This window comes from Kwoniella pini, chromosome 2 (genome assembly GCF_000512605.2).
Source record: "Kwoniella pini CBS 10737 chromosome 2, complete sequence".
Classification (NCBI taxonomy): Eukaryota; Fungi; Basidiomycota; class Tremellomycetes; order Tremellales; family Cryptococcaceae; genus Kwoniella; species Kwoniella pini.
In genome coordinates this window covers 1,963,806-1,981,143 of record NC_091717.1, presented here as the reverse complement: position 1 = coordinate 1,981,143, position 17,338 = coordinate 1,963,806, and the positions used below count along the sequence as shown (strand labels likewise).

Here is a 17,338-nt window from a genome sequence, read left to right as displayed (position 1 = left end):
CGCGACTCCCAGCTGCATGCTCAATAATGTATGTCATGTGAAGTGAGATGAGTATGATGGTCCGATGCTATATACCGAGTTGAGATCTTGATGGTTCAGAAATTCAAAGTCTAACTCGAATAACGCGGTTATCTACGATAAGGGAAACCTTGAATCTTTACGTTATCCCAGTGAATCGTAAAGTAGTCCAGAGTCAAATGGTGCATCTTTCCTTCGACACACCTTTGTTAAAGTACTTCAGCAAGGTCCGCCCGAAATCTTTCAGAACAAGCAATGGTCATTTACATCATGGCAATTAGAATTTCACCCCCTGGATTTTGCGTAGATACGCCGAGCAGATACATTAGGTAATCTACAAAAGCACGTATCCTTCGCATTCGTTTCCTTCTTTTCTTACTCCTCAAGGTACATATATATTCAGACCCATATATCCCATATATTACTCGTTATACAAAGAGACAAATTGCGATACTCGATCACTTTCCTGAAGATTGTGTGGATTTGATCTGTTTACTCACCCTCTTATTCTTAACATAGTCGGAATACCGGTAACGAGAACAATAATAAACCGGATATAGCCGCCATCAACAATTCAAGACCCTCTCAACATTAACATTACTTCATATTCCTGGGTTATTAGTGTGTCCTTCCCAACCCAATTCGGACCTTCTTGGATCAAGGGTACCCATCAAATCAGACCTCATTCACCTCTCATGGCCATCAAGTACTCCTTAGCCAGGTGATCAGTCTATATCACCTTATACAGGATACTTGGATCTAATCGTAACGAAAGAAACCTTGTAGTGAGTCCATCAACGTCCAATCCACACATGATCGCAACGCCTCGGTAAATAATAAAGCTAAGTTTATGCACAAGCCCATCATTTCGTCATTATAATTCCTTTAAGCACGCATAATATTCCCCTCGTCACCATTGAATTCGATCATCTGCAAACAAATTAACCAAATCCAACGGTCCAATCTTGGTCCTCTAGAAATTTCTCCTACCATACTTATTCTGGTTGTGTTAATCGGCATCCCAGATTTCTTGTGACTCACAGATCATATATTGTAACCATCTTCAAATGACGGCGATGCGACCACCACCTTTACCTTCACCGAAAGCTGATGTGGGAGGAGGAAGCAGTGATGGTGGAGCAAAACCGGCCACTGGTAGTGTGAAGCAAGTCAACGGGACGAAGGCAGAGAAGGAGAGGACAGGAAGGCAAAGCTTCAGCTGTGCAGAATGTAGAAGGTGAGCACCTCCCTCCGCTTGTGTACTGATGGAAGGAATACAAGAAGCTACCCTCCCCTTTTTTCAGACTCAAACTGAAATGTTCCAGAGAATGGCCATGCTCTTCTTGTAAGTCGAAGCGGCTTCCCTCACCTTATCACTTCTGTCATGCAGCATTCTTTTCTGCTCAGGAAAGACAAGAATGATGATCCTGATCTTTGGTATAGCTAATGTCAATTCACTTCGAAACACATAGGTGAAAAACGAGGTTGCGCTCAAATATGTCCCAATGGAGAAATGAGAACGGGAAAAGGGAAGAGGTATGTACAGCTATCACTGTCACGATGCTTTCCCACTGATCTATCAGTAAATACAGATTGATTCTGGCCGATACAGCAGAAGTAAGCCAATCCTTCCATGCTATATCCTGTTGAACTAAAAACACTTTTAGCTACACCAACGTATATCCCTACTAGAGGTAGCGCTCGCTCAATCCCATGCGAAGCATAGCTCAACACCTCATCCACTTCTTAAATCACCTTATCTCTTTTCACCTCGTGATAGCAACACCCAGATTTATCCTCGACCAAATATCAAGGTGGAAGGGCAGCTATCACCCGTGGGAGATGAATTGGTTGAAGGTGCTTTTGGTACTTTGACAATAGGGGAGGAAGGGCAAGCCAAATTCGTAGGAAGTTTTGCAGGTAGCGAGTATTTAAGAGAGGAGATTGAATCGTCGGAAGAAGGTAGTAGTCCCTCGATGGTGTCCAACGTGCTTTTACAGACTCCGTCAAATATGGAACATAATGGAGGATATCAACATCCCTTGATCACGCCTCCTGCTACTGCAAATGCAGAAAGCAATCGGGTCCAACTCGGCACAGACCATCATGATGACGGCTTAGGGTTACATCCTGATCTTTTCGCTGGCGGAGACAATCAGGCGCATAGTCTAGATCAGCTCAGAATGGAATTACCGGACTACAATAACGAAGGAAAGCTATTGATCGAGAGCTATTGGGAGAACGTCAATTGGCAGTAAGTGGCAGATATCAGCAAAAACTTGGCGCAGCTGACTTGAGGTGATTGCCTTTCAGGTATCAACCAATTCCAAAAGCAATGTTTGATAACGATCATCTCGTCACCTCATACGACACGGAGACAAGTCCCAACGCACACAAGATGGCTTGTGTATTTTTGGTCATGGCTATTGGAGCAATGTTCGACCTCAACAGACCGCCATGTGAGTAGTCAGATCGTGACGTATAGAAGTGTGTTCTGACTTGCGGAAATCAGTTCATCCTAGAGGAGAACATCTATTCCGATTAGGAAGATCGTGCATAAATGTGATAGGCTTGGAACATTCCAGTCCAGCAACTATTCAAGCGTTACATCTCATGGGAACTTATATCTTGAACGACAAACGTGAGTATGGTATCTTCACTGATGAAACTGGGTGCTGACTAGGTCATGAAGGAGGAAATGGTGCAGAATTGTTTTGGCCAATCATCGGAACAGCTGTCAAAATTGCACAAAGTGTGAGTCGAGCGATTCAAGCAGAGACGCCCTAGCTGATATGAGAAATTCCAGCTCGGTCTACATAGAGATGGGGCTTCCTTTGGATTATCACCATATGAAGTCGAAGAGAGACGTCAGGTGTGGTGGGAGCTGGTGGTGAGTGCCGAATAAATCATGCTGCCTTCTTATAGCTGATCGAAGCTTTCATTACTTCGACAAGACTTACGATAGGTTACAAGCTTTATGCTTCGGTCGGTAAGTGTATCCATTGAGCGTAGGCGTATGCCTTGCTGAAACAGCATGCCTCAGTCCTTGCGCTACAAGCAACAAATGGTCCGATACCAAAATACCTGAAGGTTCTGATTCGATGGGCGATGAGGACGGTTGTGAGTCCTCTCAGGGGTAGTAATGAAACAGCTTGCTGATTATATATTCGATAGTTCACCGCGCAAAGGTACGACATGACACAGTGCATGAAACTGGAACTGCAATGCTGACTATTTTGCTCAGTATACCTTGATCAGCATGATGGAAAGAGTGATCGATATTGTGAGTTTCGACATTTTTGCCCAACCCGCTGGAAAATGCTAATGATATTGCAATCAGCAAACACAGGCGAGCTTAACGTCATATCAAGCCATCATACAGCTTGATAGCGAGTTGAGAGAATGTAAGTATCCGCCTCGCTCTATTTGGACTAGTTGCTCACGCTCAGCGTAGTCAAGAGCACTTTGCCGGAACAATTGTTACCCACCGTTGCCATTCAAGATCTTCCTCTTGACAGCAGCGTGAATCCTCACTTGGTAAGTCATCAAGATGGAAGTTCGACAGAGATGACCTGACATCCTCCTATGTGCAGGTCATACATCGGCTCGGTATTCGATTACAGATAGCCCAGATGCGTCTTCTGCTCAACCGACCTCTCTTCGCTAAAGCACTTCAGGAGAATCCCGATGATCCATCTCGATCGAAGCTAGGGCAAAGCTTCGTGGCTTTGTTCGAAAGCGCTCAAGAAATCGTTCAACTCGTCAAAATCTTGGTCATTTACCACCCGTCCCTAGTAGCGAGATGGTGGTTCTTCTGGTTTCATGCATTTTCCAGTGCTGTATGCTTGTGAGATCGGAAAGCCCCTCTCTTCACCGGTTTCGTCGCTGATTACGTTGTTTCTAGGGCGGCCGTTGTTATCCAAGCTCCATCTTGTGCATTCGCGAGCCCCTCATTTCATTGCATGTCAATAGTCTGCGATATATCGCATGCAGCAAGAGAAGGTTGTCGTGCGAAGAAAGGTCTTCCAATCTTGTTACGTCTTCGCAGACGTGCACATGAAGCTCTATCAGCAGCTACCAAATCCAGAAAAATAGCCGCTACCAATCCCGCCCCTGAAGAGGATGACCTGAGTCATTTGGCCGGTTCAATCAAGCTGAGAAGGATTCAAGGGTCTTCACACAAGCGATCCTCCTCAAGCCCGAGTCATCCTGGGACTGGGCCCAATGGAGAGACCACACCTTCCCCTCAATCCGGTTCTTCGGTTGCTACATCCACGACTTTGGCAGAACCATTCATGCATGAAGGTATTGTACCGACTTTCCCAGGTAATGTTTTGATACCATCTCAACCATACCCAATACATCAACCTATGCATACTCCCAGTACCTGGGTGTCAGATGATCCTATACATCAGTATATCAATAGCAGTGTCAGCCCAGCTACGTCATACAACACCAATCGCAATGGCTTCTTGGTCGATATTAGTCAGGCCCATCAATTTCCGCAAATGCAAGGGCAAGAACAATCGCCCCTTAATAATTATGTGGACCAAAGAGCATCAATCGGATCGGGCTCGGTCAATGGTCATTCCGTTATTTATGGGAACGGATCAAGCCCTGAATGCGTTGACATGGATATGTCCATGGCGTTAGGCATGAGATATCCACTCAATGGCGGTATACCTCTTGAGATGAACACCTCCATCGTTATCAACATGAACGATCAGGATCTCAATCACGGTCAATATCAATCCAGTAAGGGCCCAGAAGACTTCCAACTGCAGAATGGATATACGAATCATAGTCCGGATGCAAATCCAGATGGAAATGGGAATCAAAGGCTTCAGGGAAATGGAAATGTAATGTTTAGTAATCCTAACGGGAATGAAGGAGAAATGTTTGGATTCAATTTCGAAGATTTTGTGAATCAGATGAGTGGTTGAATGTCTTTCTTGAATTTTCTGACAAGTTTTTCGATTATGTTTATGATATGGACGATAAGGACACACGATATTGAGGTTTTTGCCTTAAAGTACGAGTATGCGGATTAAATTGCACTTTTGTATCTCCCCAATTTGTTTTTGCTTTTTTATCTTGCTTTTGATTATTCTGGACCGATCTTCCTTCCTACGAAACCGTCAGATAATCTTAGAGAATGTGATACTGTGTATAGCAGTTAAATGTCTTTGATAGACATATATGTATATCATTTCAACTGTGCATGACCGTGCATTGTTCGCCAAATCAACACCACCATCCGAAGTGTGGCAAATAACCCGTATCAAGTGGCACGGATCTCTTCCTCGTTTTCAGGCTGAGATAGGAGTATCTCCTCCATGAATATGTCTTCCAATTCCCTTATCTCCCAGCTCATTTACCTGTTGTATTTGCTATACTCAGTTCATCCCTTCCTTACTTGTTCTCTCCTCTCTTCATACGGTATTGTTCTATCTTGTCTTCAAATTTCTAAAGTCGCCTCTGTCCTATTCAGTACCATTCATTTCTCTTGAATCGTCAAATCCCCTAAATCACCCATCAGCAAAATCACGCTTTCGGCTTGTAGCTTGTTGAAAACCATCAATATCACTCAAGATGCCGAACAAAAGAAATGCGGATTTTTCAGGCGGATCAAAGTACTTTACAAGATCTACTAAGGAATCGTCAGCTTCTTCTAATCGCAATGGATCCTGTCAGGGCAATACTTCCAATCTCAAGAAGAAAGATCGCCGTTCGAAACTCAACTCAGAATTTTCTGAAGATTATAACGACAGTCAAGAAGCTAGGCCTGACGAGAGCGAGAGGGAAACTCACCAGGATGAAACGCTTGAATCCTCATATACAAGTAAAGGACGAAAAGCCACGAAATTATCAAAAAGCGTTATTGAGCTTATTCGTCCAGTACCTACGAGAAGGTCACTTCGATTAGTTCATCAAGAGAGTATGGACATTACGCCACCCAATTATGCTGAGAGCTCCAGCTCAGAAGAGGATGTGGAACCGGAATGCCCCGACGAGTCAGACGAGGAGGTACAACTCAACGAGGAAGAGGTGAAACTTGGCTTGACCGAAAGAAGTTCGACCTCAGATTTAACAGAGATCTTAAGCTTATCTTCCCATATCGCTCAACAAGACAATTCCAACTCTGCCAAATCATTCAAGAGGAACTTAGCCGGTCACTCTACAAGTAAAGGCAGATCAACCCCAGCATCGTTGCCTGAAGGCGCTGAGGAGGCGTCGATGTCACGAAACGCGGTTGAAACGATTTCACCTACTTCTTCACATCCTTTAGCTGAAGCTCACCTATCAGAATCATCCCGTCGGAATAATGTAGATGATCAGATGTTCAGTGGTGGGCGAACATATCTGATAGCTAAGAACCCCAAATATAAATCTCGAACACATGACGAGAATAACGAAATCTCAGAAGAATTCGATAATCTGCCTTCTGGTACGCCATCGGAAATAGCTATGTTGCAAACAACAGCAAGGCAGGAATCACAGGAAGATTTCAAATGGGCAGATGATGGGTCTGATCTCACTTCATTATCAGGTCGAAGTCAACATGAAGATTGCCAATCTGGATGTTGCGATCATCTATCACAGGTGTATGGCGATGAACGAGATGATTCGGAAAGGCTACGATGGCCGAAGATGATGAAGCACGATGTACCTTGTGACCCGGGGTGGCTCGCATCGGACCACGAGGAAGAAACTGAGAATTGCACCCACGAGAGTCTCTCGGAGTACGAGTCGAGAGACTTGGCTGGGACTCCCCCACCTTTCGAGGACGATGTAGAAGAGGATGTAATCGAGTTTGGAGTATATTCGCAAGATCATAAGACCGTATCAGAAACCCAGGAGATCTCCTCTGAGACTTTTGAGAGAGAAGAGAAGAATGATAATCCACCAGGGTTGGAGAAAGAAAATGGAATTACACCCGATGTCGCTCATTTGCGTCTCGATACCTTGCAACTTTTGGAAGAATCAGTAGCAAGAGTAGCCTTGCCAGATGATAGCTTAGTCCCAATATTGGTGAATCAGAGGGACAATTCGATCCAGGAGTCAAATTGTGAAGGAGATACGACATCAATTCGAGAGGCGAAGGAGAGACCAGTACTGCCGGATGAAGTAACATGGGATCAGGGTACTGGAAAGCATGAAGTAGGACCATCGCTGCAAGACTCAGATGAGATGGACGTGGATCAACAACTGACTGTGGAATCAGAACTGGGGAACGAAGTGGGAACATCAAGATGTATGACAAGTCTAGAACAGCTTGAAGAGGTTACGCGGACTTCTCATACAGGTCTCCTATATTCCACAGAGCATCCGCTTCGAAAACCTCAAGAACACGAGGTAAAAGAAATTGACTTCATGCGCAACCAAAGCAGCCTGATTGCCACACCTTCTCAATCTACCTTACATACTGAAGCTCAGACTGTCGTTCTTCCAGCCATACAAGTGACTTCCCCTCAAGGTACTACACGGGTCTTCCCAGATATCCATGACCTTTCTTTGCAACACAATATTCCACTACCGGAAGTTCCAAAAAGCGACTCAGAAAACCCAATATTATCCACTGATTCAGCTTTTCAAGCCAAAGCTCAAGATTTCCCGCTTATCAATACTGAAAATTTGGATTTGCTAGCTTTAGTGGCTTTTCATGAGGCGAGGCAAGCTCGTATTCAGCCAGGAGATGGCCCAACGTATTGGTCCGATATAGTGGGAACGACTCCCTACGAACCGATCAATAGGAATTTCTCATTTGATCAAATGGGTTCAACCAAGTATGGACCCGGAAGTCAAAGGAAAGCGAGTTGCGATACGCAAATTATTGAATTAAGTAGTGATTCGGATTGCCCCGTGAGTTTTTTGTTAACGAGATGAAGAGTGGTCGGTTTGAACGCTGATATTATCTCACAGTCATCATATAATAACCGAGGTCGAGACCAGCAGAGTAAACAAGCACAAAACATTCGAGGAGGTAGAGGAGGAAGACGCGGTCGGGCGAGAGGTATAAGAGGTGCAGCAAGAGGTACCGCAAGAGGACAAGCGAACTCGAAGAAGCCGGTTCAAGAGGAACAAGAGGAGGAAGAAGAAGAAGTACAACAACGATTATATCGACGAGAGCACGAAGAGCACGAGGAAGGGGAAGAACGAAGTCATCGAAGTCAGTCGTATTGACATCGGAAGACCAAATGGGATTGGTTCCTTCCATCCCGTCTCAGCCGATCATTCAATTCCCTTCTTCTCTTTGACGGGAAGATGCTTGACCGCAGCGAGTAGGATATGTTTAAAGCTTGAACAACGGTCAGCAATCTGTGTTTTATCAACAGATATATACTGAAATATCACTAAACTCGTATTTGTCAACCTGTTTGTCCTGGATAGAAACCTTGATCACTAATTTTGACGATCCAAATTATCTCGAAAGAAAACCAACAAAGTGTACATCCTGACACATTGAACTACTGTATACTGAATATCCGAGCTGTATTTTATCTTTCAAAGTCATATGTAGAGATACCTGATCAACAAGTGTATAGTAACACTTGCCTATCGCCTTCGTATGTATGCGTGATCACAATACCGATAATTCTCGCTCCGCTCTGGGACTAGGGACATTTTTCAGTGGTTTCGGACTAACAGGTAAACCCGGTGTTCTACCTCCACTCCCGGAACTAGAATGAGACCCAATTTCATTTGACTGATGCCCATTGGTAATGTCCACAGCTAAGCCTCGTGAAGCGGCTTTAGCTTTCCGTGCAGCGGCTGCGGAAGGATAATCCTCGTTATTGGTGGTACCAGGTCGAGGGGTCAATTGAGCATGAGCTTGAGAAGATAGATTGTCTGAAGAAGCGATAGACTGTAAATCTGAATCAATATCTTCTGATAGTTCCGAGGCAGAATCTTCGTTTGCTTTTAAGATCAAGTAGGAATTGGCTGTTAATCGAACGACCCCGTTACTAAAGTGCAACCCTGGACTCACCAGCATCCAGTGCCCTTCCAATCAATCCCAACATTGCATCAGCCCCTCCAGCTTGATAGAGCATACTATTCCGCTTTCTCTTGATAGTCTCCTCCACATCTGCCTCTCCTTTTGCGGGTGCCTCATCTACTAATTCTTCCGAAGTGGCATCATCGAAAATGGCGCTGAAATGACTGACAAGCTCCGAAAATATTCCAGCGGGTATACCCAAAGTAGGCGAGAATACGATTCCTATATTTCGTAAAGTCATTTTGTTCAATGTAGCGTTTTTGACAATTAGGATCAGGTGTGCGGTCAGGGCCCGCAAGAGAGCATAATTGGGTGGAGGTAGTTCAGATACCAGTCGAGATAGTTCCAGGACACGAGCAGATGACTCGATCAGATCTGATGGGAATCCTGCAGATCAGCACCGGTGGCAGGAGTTAAGAAGCGAGATTGACTTACCCATGACAGCCAGGAATCTAGCATGCAACTCCCTGGTCAGCAGACTCGTAGGCAACTCTCGCAAGAAGGTCTTGAGTAATCCAGCAACAGCATGTGGATCCCAATATTCATCTACCGCTACTAAGTTGACGTCTCCTTCAGCGTCAAACCGATCTTTCAATCCCTTGATTACAGCTGAGCTTCCACTCAGTCGATATATACCTTCTTCCTGTTCTGCCTTTTTCGCTTCCAGCCATTCTATACACCTGAATACAATTGCAGGGAGATTGGCCACCGACGCTATTGCAATGGACTCCGTAAGAGGGACGGCGAAGACTGGTCTAGAAATCTTCTCGGGGGTTTTACCGAATCCCCAAAATCCTCTGCTTTTAGCTTTTCTATCTCTTTCTTTTTCCGCGATGAGCCCAGGCGGAGCATTCAACCCTTGGTTGGACAGACTAGTCAGGTAAGCTGGAGAATATGAGGGTTTACCAGGCATCATACTTTGGCGCTTGTTAGCTCTGGGTGTAGGATCGGTACTCATTGTCGGAGGAGAGGATGAAAGCATGTCAGAGGATGGACTTGTGACCATAGTCATAGGAGCACTGCCATGAGAAGAGCTGGAATTGGGAGAAAATTTGATAGGCTGGGAAACGGAAGGCCGGGAATCTTGAGTTGGGGTCTGAGGCATTCCAGATGATGAAGTGGATATTGAGGGATTCGATGTTTGTGAAGAGGTGGATTGACTGCTATGTATCGCTTTTTGTGACTCCATAGAGTTGATCAGACTGGGTGAAGGTGCTCCACCGAATTTAGAGTCGGATCCTAGGCTTGGCATGGGTTGTGCAGCGGTGACAACCACATCTTTACTTCCTTTCCGAGTTTGACTTCGCTTTCGCATCAAGCCTGAACCCAAAGATGAATTCGAAGTCGAGACGGGGGGTTGAGGCGCTGGATTTGCAGGTGTTTCAGGCCCGACATAGCGTACTAGCAGCTCTATCCAACTGTCTCTCTCCGAGTCACTCTCAGCGCAGAGTACATGCTGATTAGTCGCACCTCGTTTTGTGTTCTCGATGATCAGGAAGGCATGTCGGAAGTTCCTCTCATCCGTTGATTCTGCTGGTCGATTCTGCCGACCAATTTTGGCATTGGTAATCGAGATGGAACCGAGATGGCTACCCCCTCGCTATTCAGGCCAATCAGCTTTGCATGCACTAAAGCTTCAGCGAGGTATGACTACTTACCTGCTCATAGTACTCCATTACCGGGCCATCTAGAACAAAATACCTAGTTTTCCATCCACCGAAGTTCTTTCCCTTCTTCGTTAGATATCCTTCTTTTCTCGCAGTCTCAGCCTTGGCCCTGACATGATCGCTGCTCAGAAAGTTGCAGAAATCCGACTTGTCGCTGATTGGAGCGACCAATAATGATTGGAGGTACGTCTCCAACGCAGATTTCCTTTGATCGATCTTGCTTGGCGCGAAATCTTTCCAAGCTCGCCCTTCGGGTAGAGGTGCTACCATTTGTTTCCATTCTTTCGTCCTCTTGCCTGACTTGGCCTTGATCTTCGTTTCCAGATCCAAAAAAGCACTGAACAGTTTTGCGACATTCCATGTTATTGGCTGAGCATTAGGCGGACGAGCTGTGATAGCTACAATGAAACACAGAACGTCTCTACCACTGCTATTGGGGAAGACTGTGCTGTTCGGTATTGTGATTCGAGAATACGGTAGTAAAGCTGGGTCCATGCGGGGACGACTTTGATCAGAGAGGGACGATTGAGAATGACTCGCTTCAGCTTGAGGTTCTAACGAAGGTCTTGGAGTCGTATCATGTGATTTGCGATGCAAAGAGGACTCGAATGACGACCGAACAGGTTCCTCCAAAGACATTGTAGTTGAAATAGCGTCAGACATGGATTGTAGGGGGGAATTGGTGATTTCGCGATCAGGTACAGGAGATCTACTAGAGAATCGTGGTTGTGGTCGTTCAGGTATCGAGGCGAGATATTCGTTTGATCTCGTCCCTTCCGGATTTTGTGTTGAATTCGCTAAAGCTCTAGACGATGGTGGAGGCACCACACCAACTTCTTCTTTGCCATTAACACTAGGACTGGCCGAATACTGCGAAGCTGGACTAAGAGTGTTGAAGCTATTACTCGGCGTAACAGATGGTGTGGTATGAGTTTCTTGACGAGGCGAGTCAGCCAGCGTCATGAATGTACTGACTTCAGGTGGGAAAACCATTTTGCTCTCTCGACGGATCTTCTTGTCTGGTATTGGAGAAGGTAGTAAGCCAGATGTAGGTTGCTGACGACCGGGCGAATTAGGTGCTAAGGTCTCCGGGTTATTCGATTGTTGTTTGCTTACTGAAGCTTTGGTAGGAGTTTCATCTTTATCTGAATTATGCCTTCTGATTTGAGGGTGTTCAGCTTTCAAGCCTAATCCAACTGCACTCGAGCTATTCGGTATACGCTTGTGTGAAGGAATGGGTTCTAATCCGTTGTTCGTCAACTTATCGTTGGCCTTTTCGCGATCTTGCCGTAGTCTGTCGTTGTCTGACGCTAGAGTTGCACATTGTGAGCGTTGTTTCTCGATCAACCGCCATAATTGCGTATTTTGCGCTTGCTGAACGTCATCACAAAGGACAGAGATTCAGTATTTGATCGTGCGGAGCAGCAAACAAGCCAATGGAAAACTCACCAGAGTATTCCGCTCAGATAACACGACCTCCAAAGCCTTTCTCACATCCCCTCCGTTCGCTCTAAGCACTGCATCTATGTCTATCGTACCGGAAGAGCCCGCTTTAGGTGAAGCTCTAGGACTGGTAGGTTGACCGGACTGAGGTGATCCGGCTGGAGACGGGCGGGATCTATAGCTCTTCGGCGAGGAATGGGATGAAGAAGGGGCATTCAAACGATTAGGTATTGGATTTGGTGACATTTTGAATATGAGAAGCTGTTACTATCTGTAAGTTTTGCTCTATGGAGCTACTGAGAGAATGATCAGGCGTTGATGATCCAATGACTTATTGTTGCTTGGACTCACCTTAAAAGCATCTTCACAGGCGGTAGGATATCAGTTGATGTATTACGTTGTGGACGACACTCGCTTTCTGGTGAGCAGCCCTTTCAGGTGCCTATGATAGGCGAAACAAAGAACAGACTGCTGCCAAGAATGTCGTGACCGCTGTTTGGTGGTAAAGGATGGTGTAGATACCAAGGGGGCTGATGTGAAAGGAAGAACTCGATGTAGATATTGAAGAGGATTCAAGGTAATGCTGCCTTTTTCGATATCATTCAAGTTGATGAAGTCAGGTCTGTTGAGCACTCTACAGTTGTGGAGGGACCGAGCGTGATATGTATGGTGTCGAGCTGGTTTCTTTAATTTCCGAACGATCTTGGTCAGCCTTTACAAGTGTTGCAAGGTCGCAAGAAGACGCTATCTTTGGCAGAACATCTGATCAGGCTCGCAATTTGGGGATGTAAGAAGATAATGTGATATATGTCAACGTTACACAAAAAGTATTCCTTTTGACCTTTGTAACAACAATCAATAGACATTCATATATGTATTCAACTTGAAGCTGGACGCGTTACAAACAATGCCCACGTGGTATGATAAGTGGCGTTTTGAATTTAAGCTTTTCTTAAGGGGAAATTACGGTTTTACCCTTGATCGACCAAAAGGTTTCATCTCTTTTTCATTTTAAACATACCTTTCCAAATCATCATTTCAGCTGTTTTCATCATCTTTGCATCTTTTGTCACTATCGAAAAAGCTTACAGTCCGAGCAGGGATTTGAACCCTGGACTTCTCCCGCCAAAGTCCGTATTCGCAAGATCCGGAAAGGAGCTAGCTAACGACTGCTACACACGAACATCGTTTCCAAGTTCTCAAGGAATTCAGATTATATAGTTATTATTGGGTCTTGTTCCTCATGGAGTGCTTGTATCAGTTGCTAGATACCATTCTTCAAGTGCTCTGAGATCTATTAGTCTGAATCCTATGTAGCAGCGCAATGAGCGAGCTGAGTCCTATAGGACGAGATTGAGTGTTATTAAACATCGTTAGACTAGGTCCATCATCTTGCTTCACAGTTGTTACAGATCACTGTTATCGAAGGTAACCTATGAAATCTTGATAAGATTGTCGCATCAACTGAACGTATACCTTGCTCTGTAGGTATACCGTCAGCTCCTTTTTTCCTGCATTTAGCGATACATGCTGAGCTTGGACCCCAAACTATAAACATCATATCCGTGAATCATGACGCAATTACGTCATATCACCGATAACAAGCTCAATCATTAATTGCATTTCGCTCAATTAACCACATTTCTAAATCGCAATTTACATCTCAATCTTCATGTCTACAATCACAATCGGATATAGAGATTTGATCTGTAGCGTACAATGTCATTCGATTATGTGAGAAAGATCGTCTCGGGTAAGAAAGCTAGATTTATAGATCCGGAAAATGCTGCCAACTTGGATCTTGTATATGGTAAGTTAGATTTCAACAATCAGAAGTGTGTCGAAGCTGACAATGGTGTAGTCACGGATAGGATAATTATGTGAGCTGATTAGGCATGTCATTTCCAACTGAAAGATTAACTAATGTTATGGGATGTCAGTATGGGATACCCTGCTGTAGGTGTCGCAGGATTATATAGAAATAGGCGGAGAGATGTATTGAAATTCATAAATTCGAGACATGGTGAGAAATGGTGGATTTGGAATCTGTAAGTATGGTCCCAATTCTCACTCTCACAGTATAAAGCTCATTTGAGATCCTAATGGTTGTAGATGTCCATTATACGAGAACGCGTATTCACCTGAGAGTATGCATGGAAGAGTTTCCCGTTATCCTTTCCCAGATCATCATCCACCACCTTTACCTCTATTACCTCTTGCTGTTAGAGAAATGACTGCTTGGCTTGAAGGCGATTCTGAAAGAGTAGCTATCATACATTGTAAGGCTGGAAAGGTGAGCTGCTTGATTTCTCAGTATGGTCTGCATTATGAGACTGACAATTCCATTCTGTGTTAGGGTCGTTCCGGAACACTTTTATGTTCTTATCTACTTTCTTTACCTGATTTACCGCCTCCACCTCAACTTGATCGGTCATATACCCACAAAGATCTTCAAAAACGACTTGAAGACCGTCAAAAGGAGAAAGCAGAATCCTTGTCAGAATCCGTGCCCACCACAACATTACAAGCGGAAGGAGAAAGGGAAGGATGGGTATATGTAGGATCAGGAAAAGATATAACAGGTGTTCAAATGACCGATTCAGAGATTCCTGAAACGGAAAGATCCAATACTCCAGCCAAATCTGAGAAGATCGACGTCCAGCCTGTGAAAAGAACAAAATCCACCAGCTCATCCACAACAACTCTCTCAGATTCGTCTTCTACTTCATCGGTTAATATCCAAATTCACACTGATCCTCCATATCCTATTGACATAGGAGATGAAGCTGCACCTGGATCAACAGGTCAAATTGATCGAAAAGACGGTAGAGTTGATGAAGTTTTCCAATTACATTCTAGTAGAAGGATGAAGCCTACCAGCTCTGGTAGGGGAGTATCTATACCTTCGCGTGAGTTTCAACTAATATTCCAACTTCAGGGTTGGAGAAGGCTGATCATACTATTCTGAACAGAACGAAGGTGGTGTAGGTATATTCATCTGTTGTTCAATAACCAAGCTCCTCCATCATATACTTCTCCTAAACCCTCTCGAGTGCGCCTTACATCCATCACACTTTTACTTCATCCTCCCACAGGATGGCAGAAACCCCTCGCATCGCTTGTAGTGGGTTCAGGCGGAACAGGACAAGGAAAAGCTTGGGCATCAGTAGCAAGATATGACGATGAGTATGTAGATGAATTAAAAACTCGCGGTGGGACTGGTCAAGGTGTAGCTGGACAGATAAGTTGGGGAGGTGTAGGGGGAGAAGGAACATTTGATACGCATAAGATGTTTAGAAGTTGCGGTAAGATGGTTTCTGTGGATGGTGATATAGGTGAAAGTGTAATCAAATCATTACCAGAAAATCACAGGGTGAGTTCTGAATTTCTTACGATTTGATTCCAAAATATATAGGACTAATTAAAAATGATAGAATTACGTTGTACATCATTTAACTCCTTCACATGGTTCATTGATTTTAGATAGATCAAGAGAATTTAGGTTAAAATTTCATTTAGCTTCAGTACCATTAGGTTGGACATGGTTAATACCTTCATTTCATTTACCTGAACCTCCTATTAAATCATTTAATGAAACAATTAATCAATTACGTACACATACTTTAAATTTCCCAAAATCTCAAATTGATTTTCCACTTGGACCAGGACAAGCAATTCATCAAATTTTAGTTAAATTAGAAGAAGTTCCAGAAAATGAAAAAGAAGAAACTGCAAAACTCATGAGTGATGAAGAAGAAAGAAAAGAAGGTGTTGATGAAACTAAAGGAGATAAGGTAATTGAGGATGGAGAATAAGATCTGGATTGTGGAGGAATCGTATTGCTTGCTCTTGCTTATCAAATGCACATTTGTAAATAACTTCGTCATTCTTGTTGCCCAAATGATTACAGATATTGCATTTAGTCTACATGTGCATATTGTTTATCCTCAAAGACTGAATTTTCTCCCTTTTGAAAACTTTATTCGTCCAGCTCAAAGTCGTAAGCAATGAGATCTAGAACGGATAATTTAAATCAGCGACCAGTTGTCGTATATACGTCTTTGTAAAAATCGGGACATGTTGGCAGATCATCAAGGATGTACTTGGAATCGAAAAGTGTAATTGAGGAAACAATTGAAACTCACCTTCAACATTAGGCTTGACATTATTTTCAACTACTTTAACATGAGCTTCAGATACAGCGTATTTCTGAAGAGCATCAGGAGATGAAAAGACTGAGTAAAGACCTATTTGAAAGACAAGTATCATCAATAAACATCAAAATATTGGATTTATTTGAATTATAAATATAATGGGATAAATGTATATATATGTAAGGATGATTTAAATTTACCCCAATTAAATCCTTTAGCACGTCCATCAAGTAAAGGAGGACCAAGTTTAAACTAGAAAATCAAATCAAATGAATATCAGCTATAATTAAAATATGATGAAAAGTTTTTTGGTAATCAAATTCAAAGTTATTGAGAGGGTTTTTTTAATAATCAGATGAAAAGTTATGATTGATTGATTGATTAATACATTAATTAAATAAATGAATGAAAATCCAAACTTACAACTTCTGCACCAGGTACAGTATATAAAGCTGAAATTGCTTGTTTAGCAATTTCTTGATTACCTTTTAATTTCCAAAGTACGATATGAACTACTTCTATTAGAAACAATTAGATTTCGAAAGTCAGTCATTTTTTTGATTATGAATTACTTTGAAGTGAAAGAACAGAAGGGGGGAGATTGTATAATTTGGATGGAAAAAAGACTTACTTCCCATTTTGACTGATTCTAATGATTAGGTATAATTAATCGCTATCTCAAGAAAGATGTTTGATATATCAATCAAAAAGGTTGAATATTGAATGAGATACGATGAAATAGGATAAACACATCTTCAAGTGGATCACTCGCAATCACCTCATATCCCGATGAGATATCGGAAATCACCGCCGCTCCCGCTTGATCCGGTCCGATATAAACTCGACGCTTTCTTTACAAATGAAATATGTCAAATCATCATTAAATCGCATGAATTATAAATATCATATGTATATATATGTGTATATAAAAGGCATTAATACGTATATGTATAAGCATGATACTAAAGAAAGAAAATTGAAAAAAAACCCAAAATACATATCGTAAATCATCAAAATCATTAAAAATCGTAAATCCAATTAAAAAGCATATATCACAA

The 17,338-nt window shown here is 43.2% G+C and overlaps 5 protein-coding genes across 5 annotated transcripts; 3 read left to right on the top strand and 2 right to left on the bottom strand.

Annotated features, from left to right (window-relative positions):
• Positions 1-1,085: 1,085 nt before the first annotated feature.
• I206_102073 (uncharacterized protein) lies at positions 1,086-4,961 on the top strand (the record flags this gene model as incomplete). The annotated part of the gene is made up of 17 exons (XM_019158533.2): positions 1,086-1,255; positions 1,323-1,363; positions 1,491-1,554; positions 1,611-1,635; positions 1,686-2,272; positions 2,332-2,477; positions 2,531-2,659; positions 2,711-2,772; positions 2,825-2,908; positions 2,973-3,007; positions 3,062-3,138; positions 3,193-3,206; positions 3,263-3,301; positions 3,359-3,422; positions 3,473-3,555; positions 3,612-3,865; positions 3,923-4,961. The coding sequence occupies 17 exons, from the start codon at positions 1,086-1,088 to the stop codon at positions 4,959-4,961; spliced, it is 2,913 nt and encodes a 970-aa protein (XP_019008279.2).
• A 649-nt stretch (positions 4,962-5,610) lies between these two features.
• Positions 5,611-8,202, top strand: I206_102072 (uncharacterized protein; the record flags this gene model as incomplete). Its single annotated transcript, XM_019158534.1, has 2 exons — positions 5,611-7,881; positions 7,942-8,202. 2 exons carry the CDS (start codon positions 5,611-5,613, stop codon positions 8,200-8,202), a joined length of 2,532 nt encoding a protein of 843 aa, XP_019008280.1.
• Positions 8,203-8,599: 397 nt separating this feature from the next.
• On the bottom strand, positions 8,600-12,372 carry I206_102071 (uncharacterized protein; the record flags this gene model as incomplete). Its single annotated transcript, XM_019158535.1, has 5 exons — positions 8,600-8,937; positions 9,008-9,391; positions 9,452-10,616; positions 10,675-12,057; positions 12,133-12,372. 5 exons carry the CDS (start codon positions 12,370-12,372, stop codon positions 8,600-8,602), a joined length of 3,510 nt encoding a protein of 1,169 aa, XP_019008281.1.
• Positions 12,373-13,845: 1,473 nt separating this feature from the next.
• I206_102070 (uncharacterized protein) lies at positions 13,846-15,941 on the top strand (the record flags this gene model as incomplete). Its single annotated transcript, XM_019158536.1, has 7 exons — positions 13,846-13,936; positions 13,988-14,006; positions 14,067-14,174; positions 14,239-14,419; positions 14,483-15,035; positions 15,099-15,499; positions 15,561-15,941. The coding sequence occupies 7 exons, from the start codon at positions 13,846-13,848 to the stop codon at positions 15,939-15,941; spliced, it is 1,734 nt and encodes a 577-aa protein (XP_019008282.1).
• A 164-nt stretch (positions 15,942-16,105) lies between these two features.
• On the bottom strand, positions 16,106-16,918 carry I206_102069 (uncharacterized protein; the record flags this gene model as incomplete). The annotated part of the gene is made up of 5 exons (XM_019158537.1): positions 16,106-16,140; positions 16,272-16,373; positions 16,481-16,532; positions 16,704-16,798; positions 16,912-16,918. The coding sequence occupies 5 exons, from the start codon at positions 16,916-16,918 to the stop codon at positions 16,106-16,108; spliced, it is 291 nt and encodes a 96-aa protein (XP_019008283.1).
• Between the last annotated feature and the right edge of the window lie 420 nt (positions 16,919-17,338).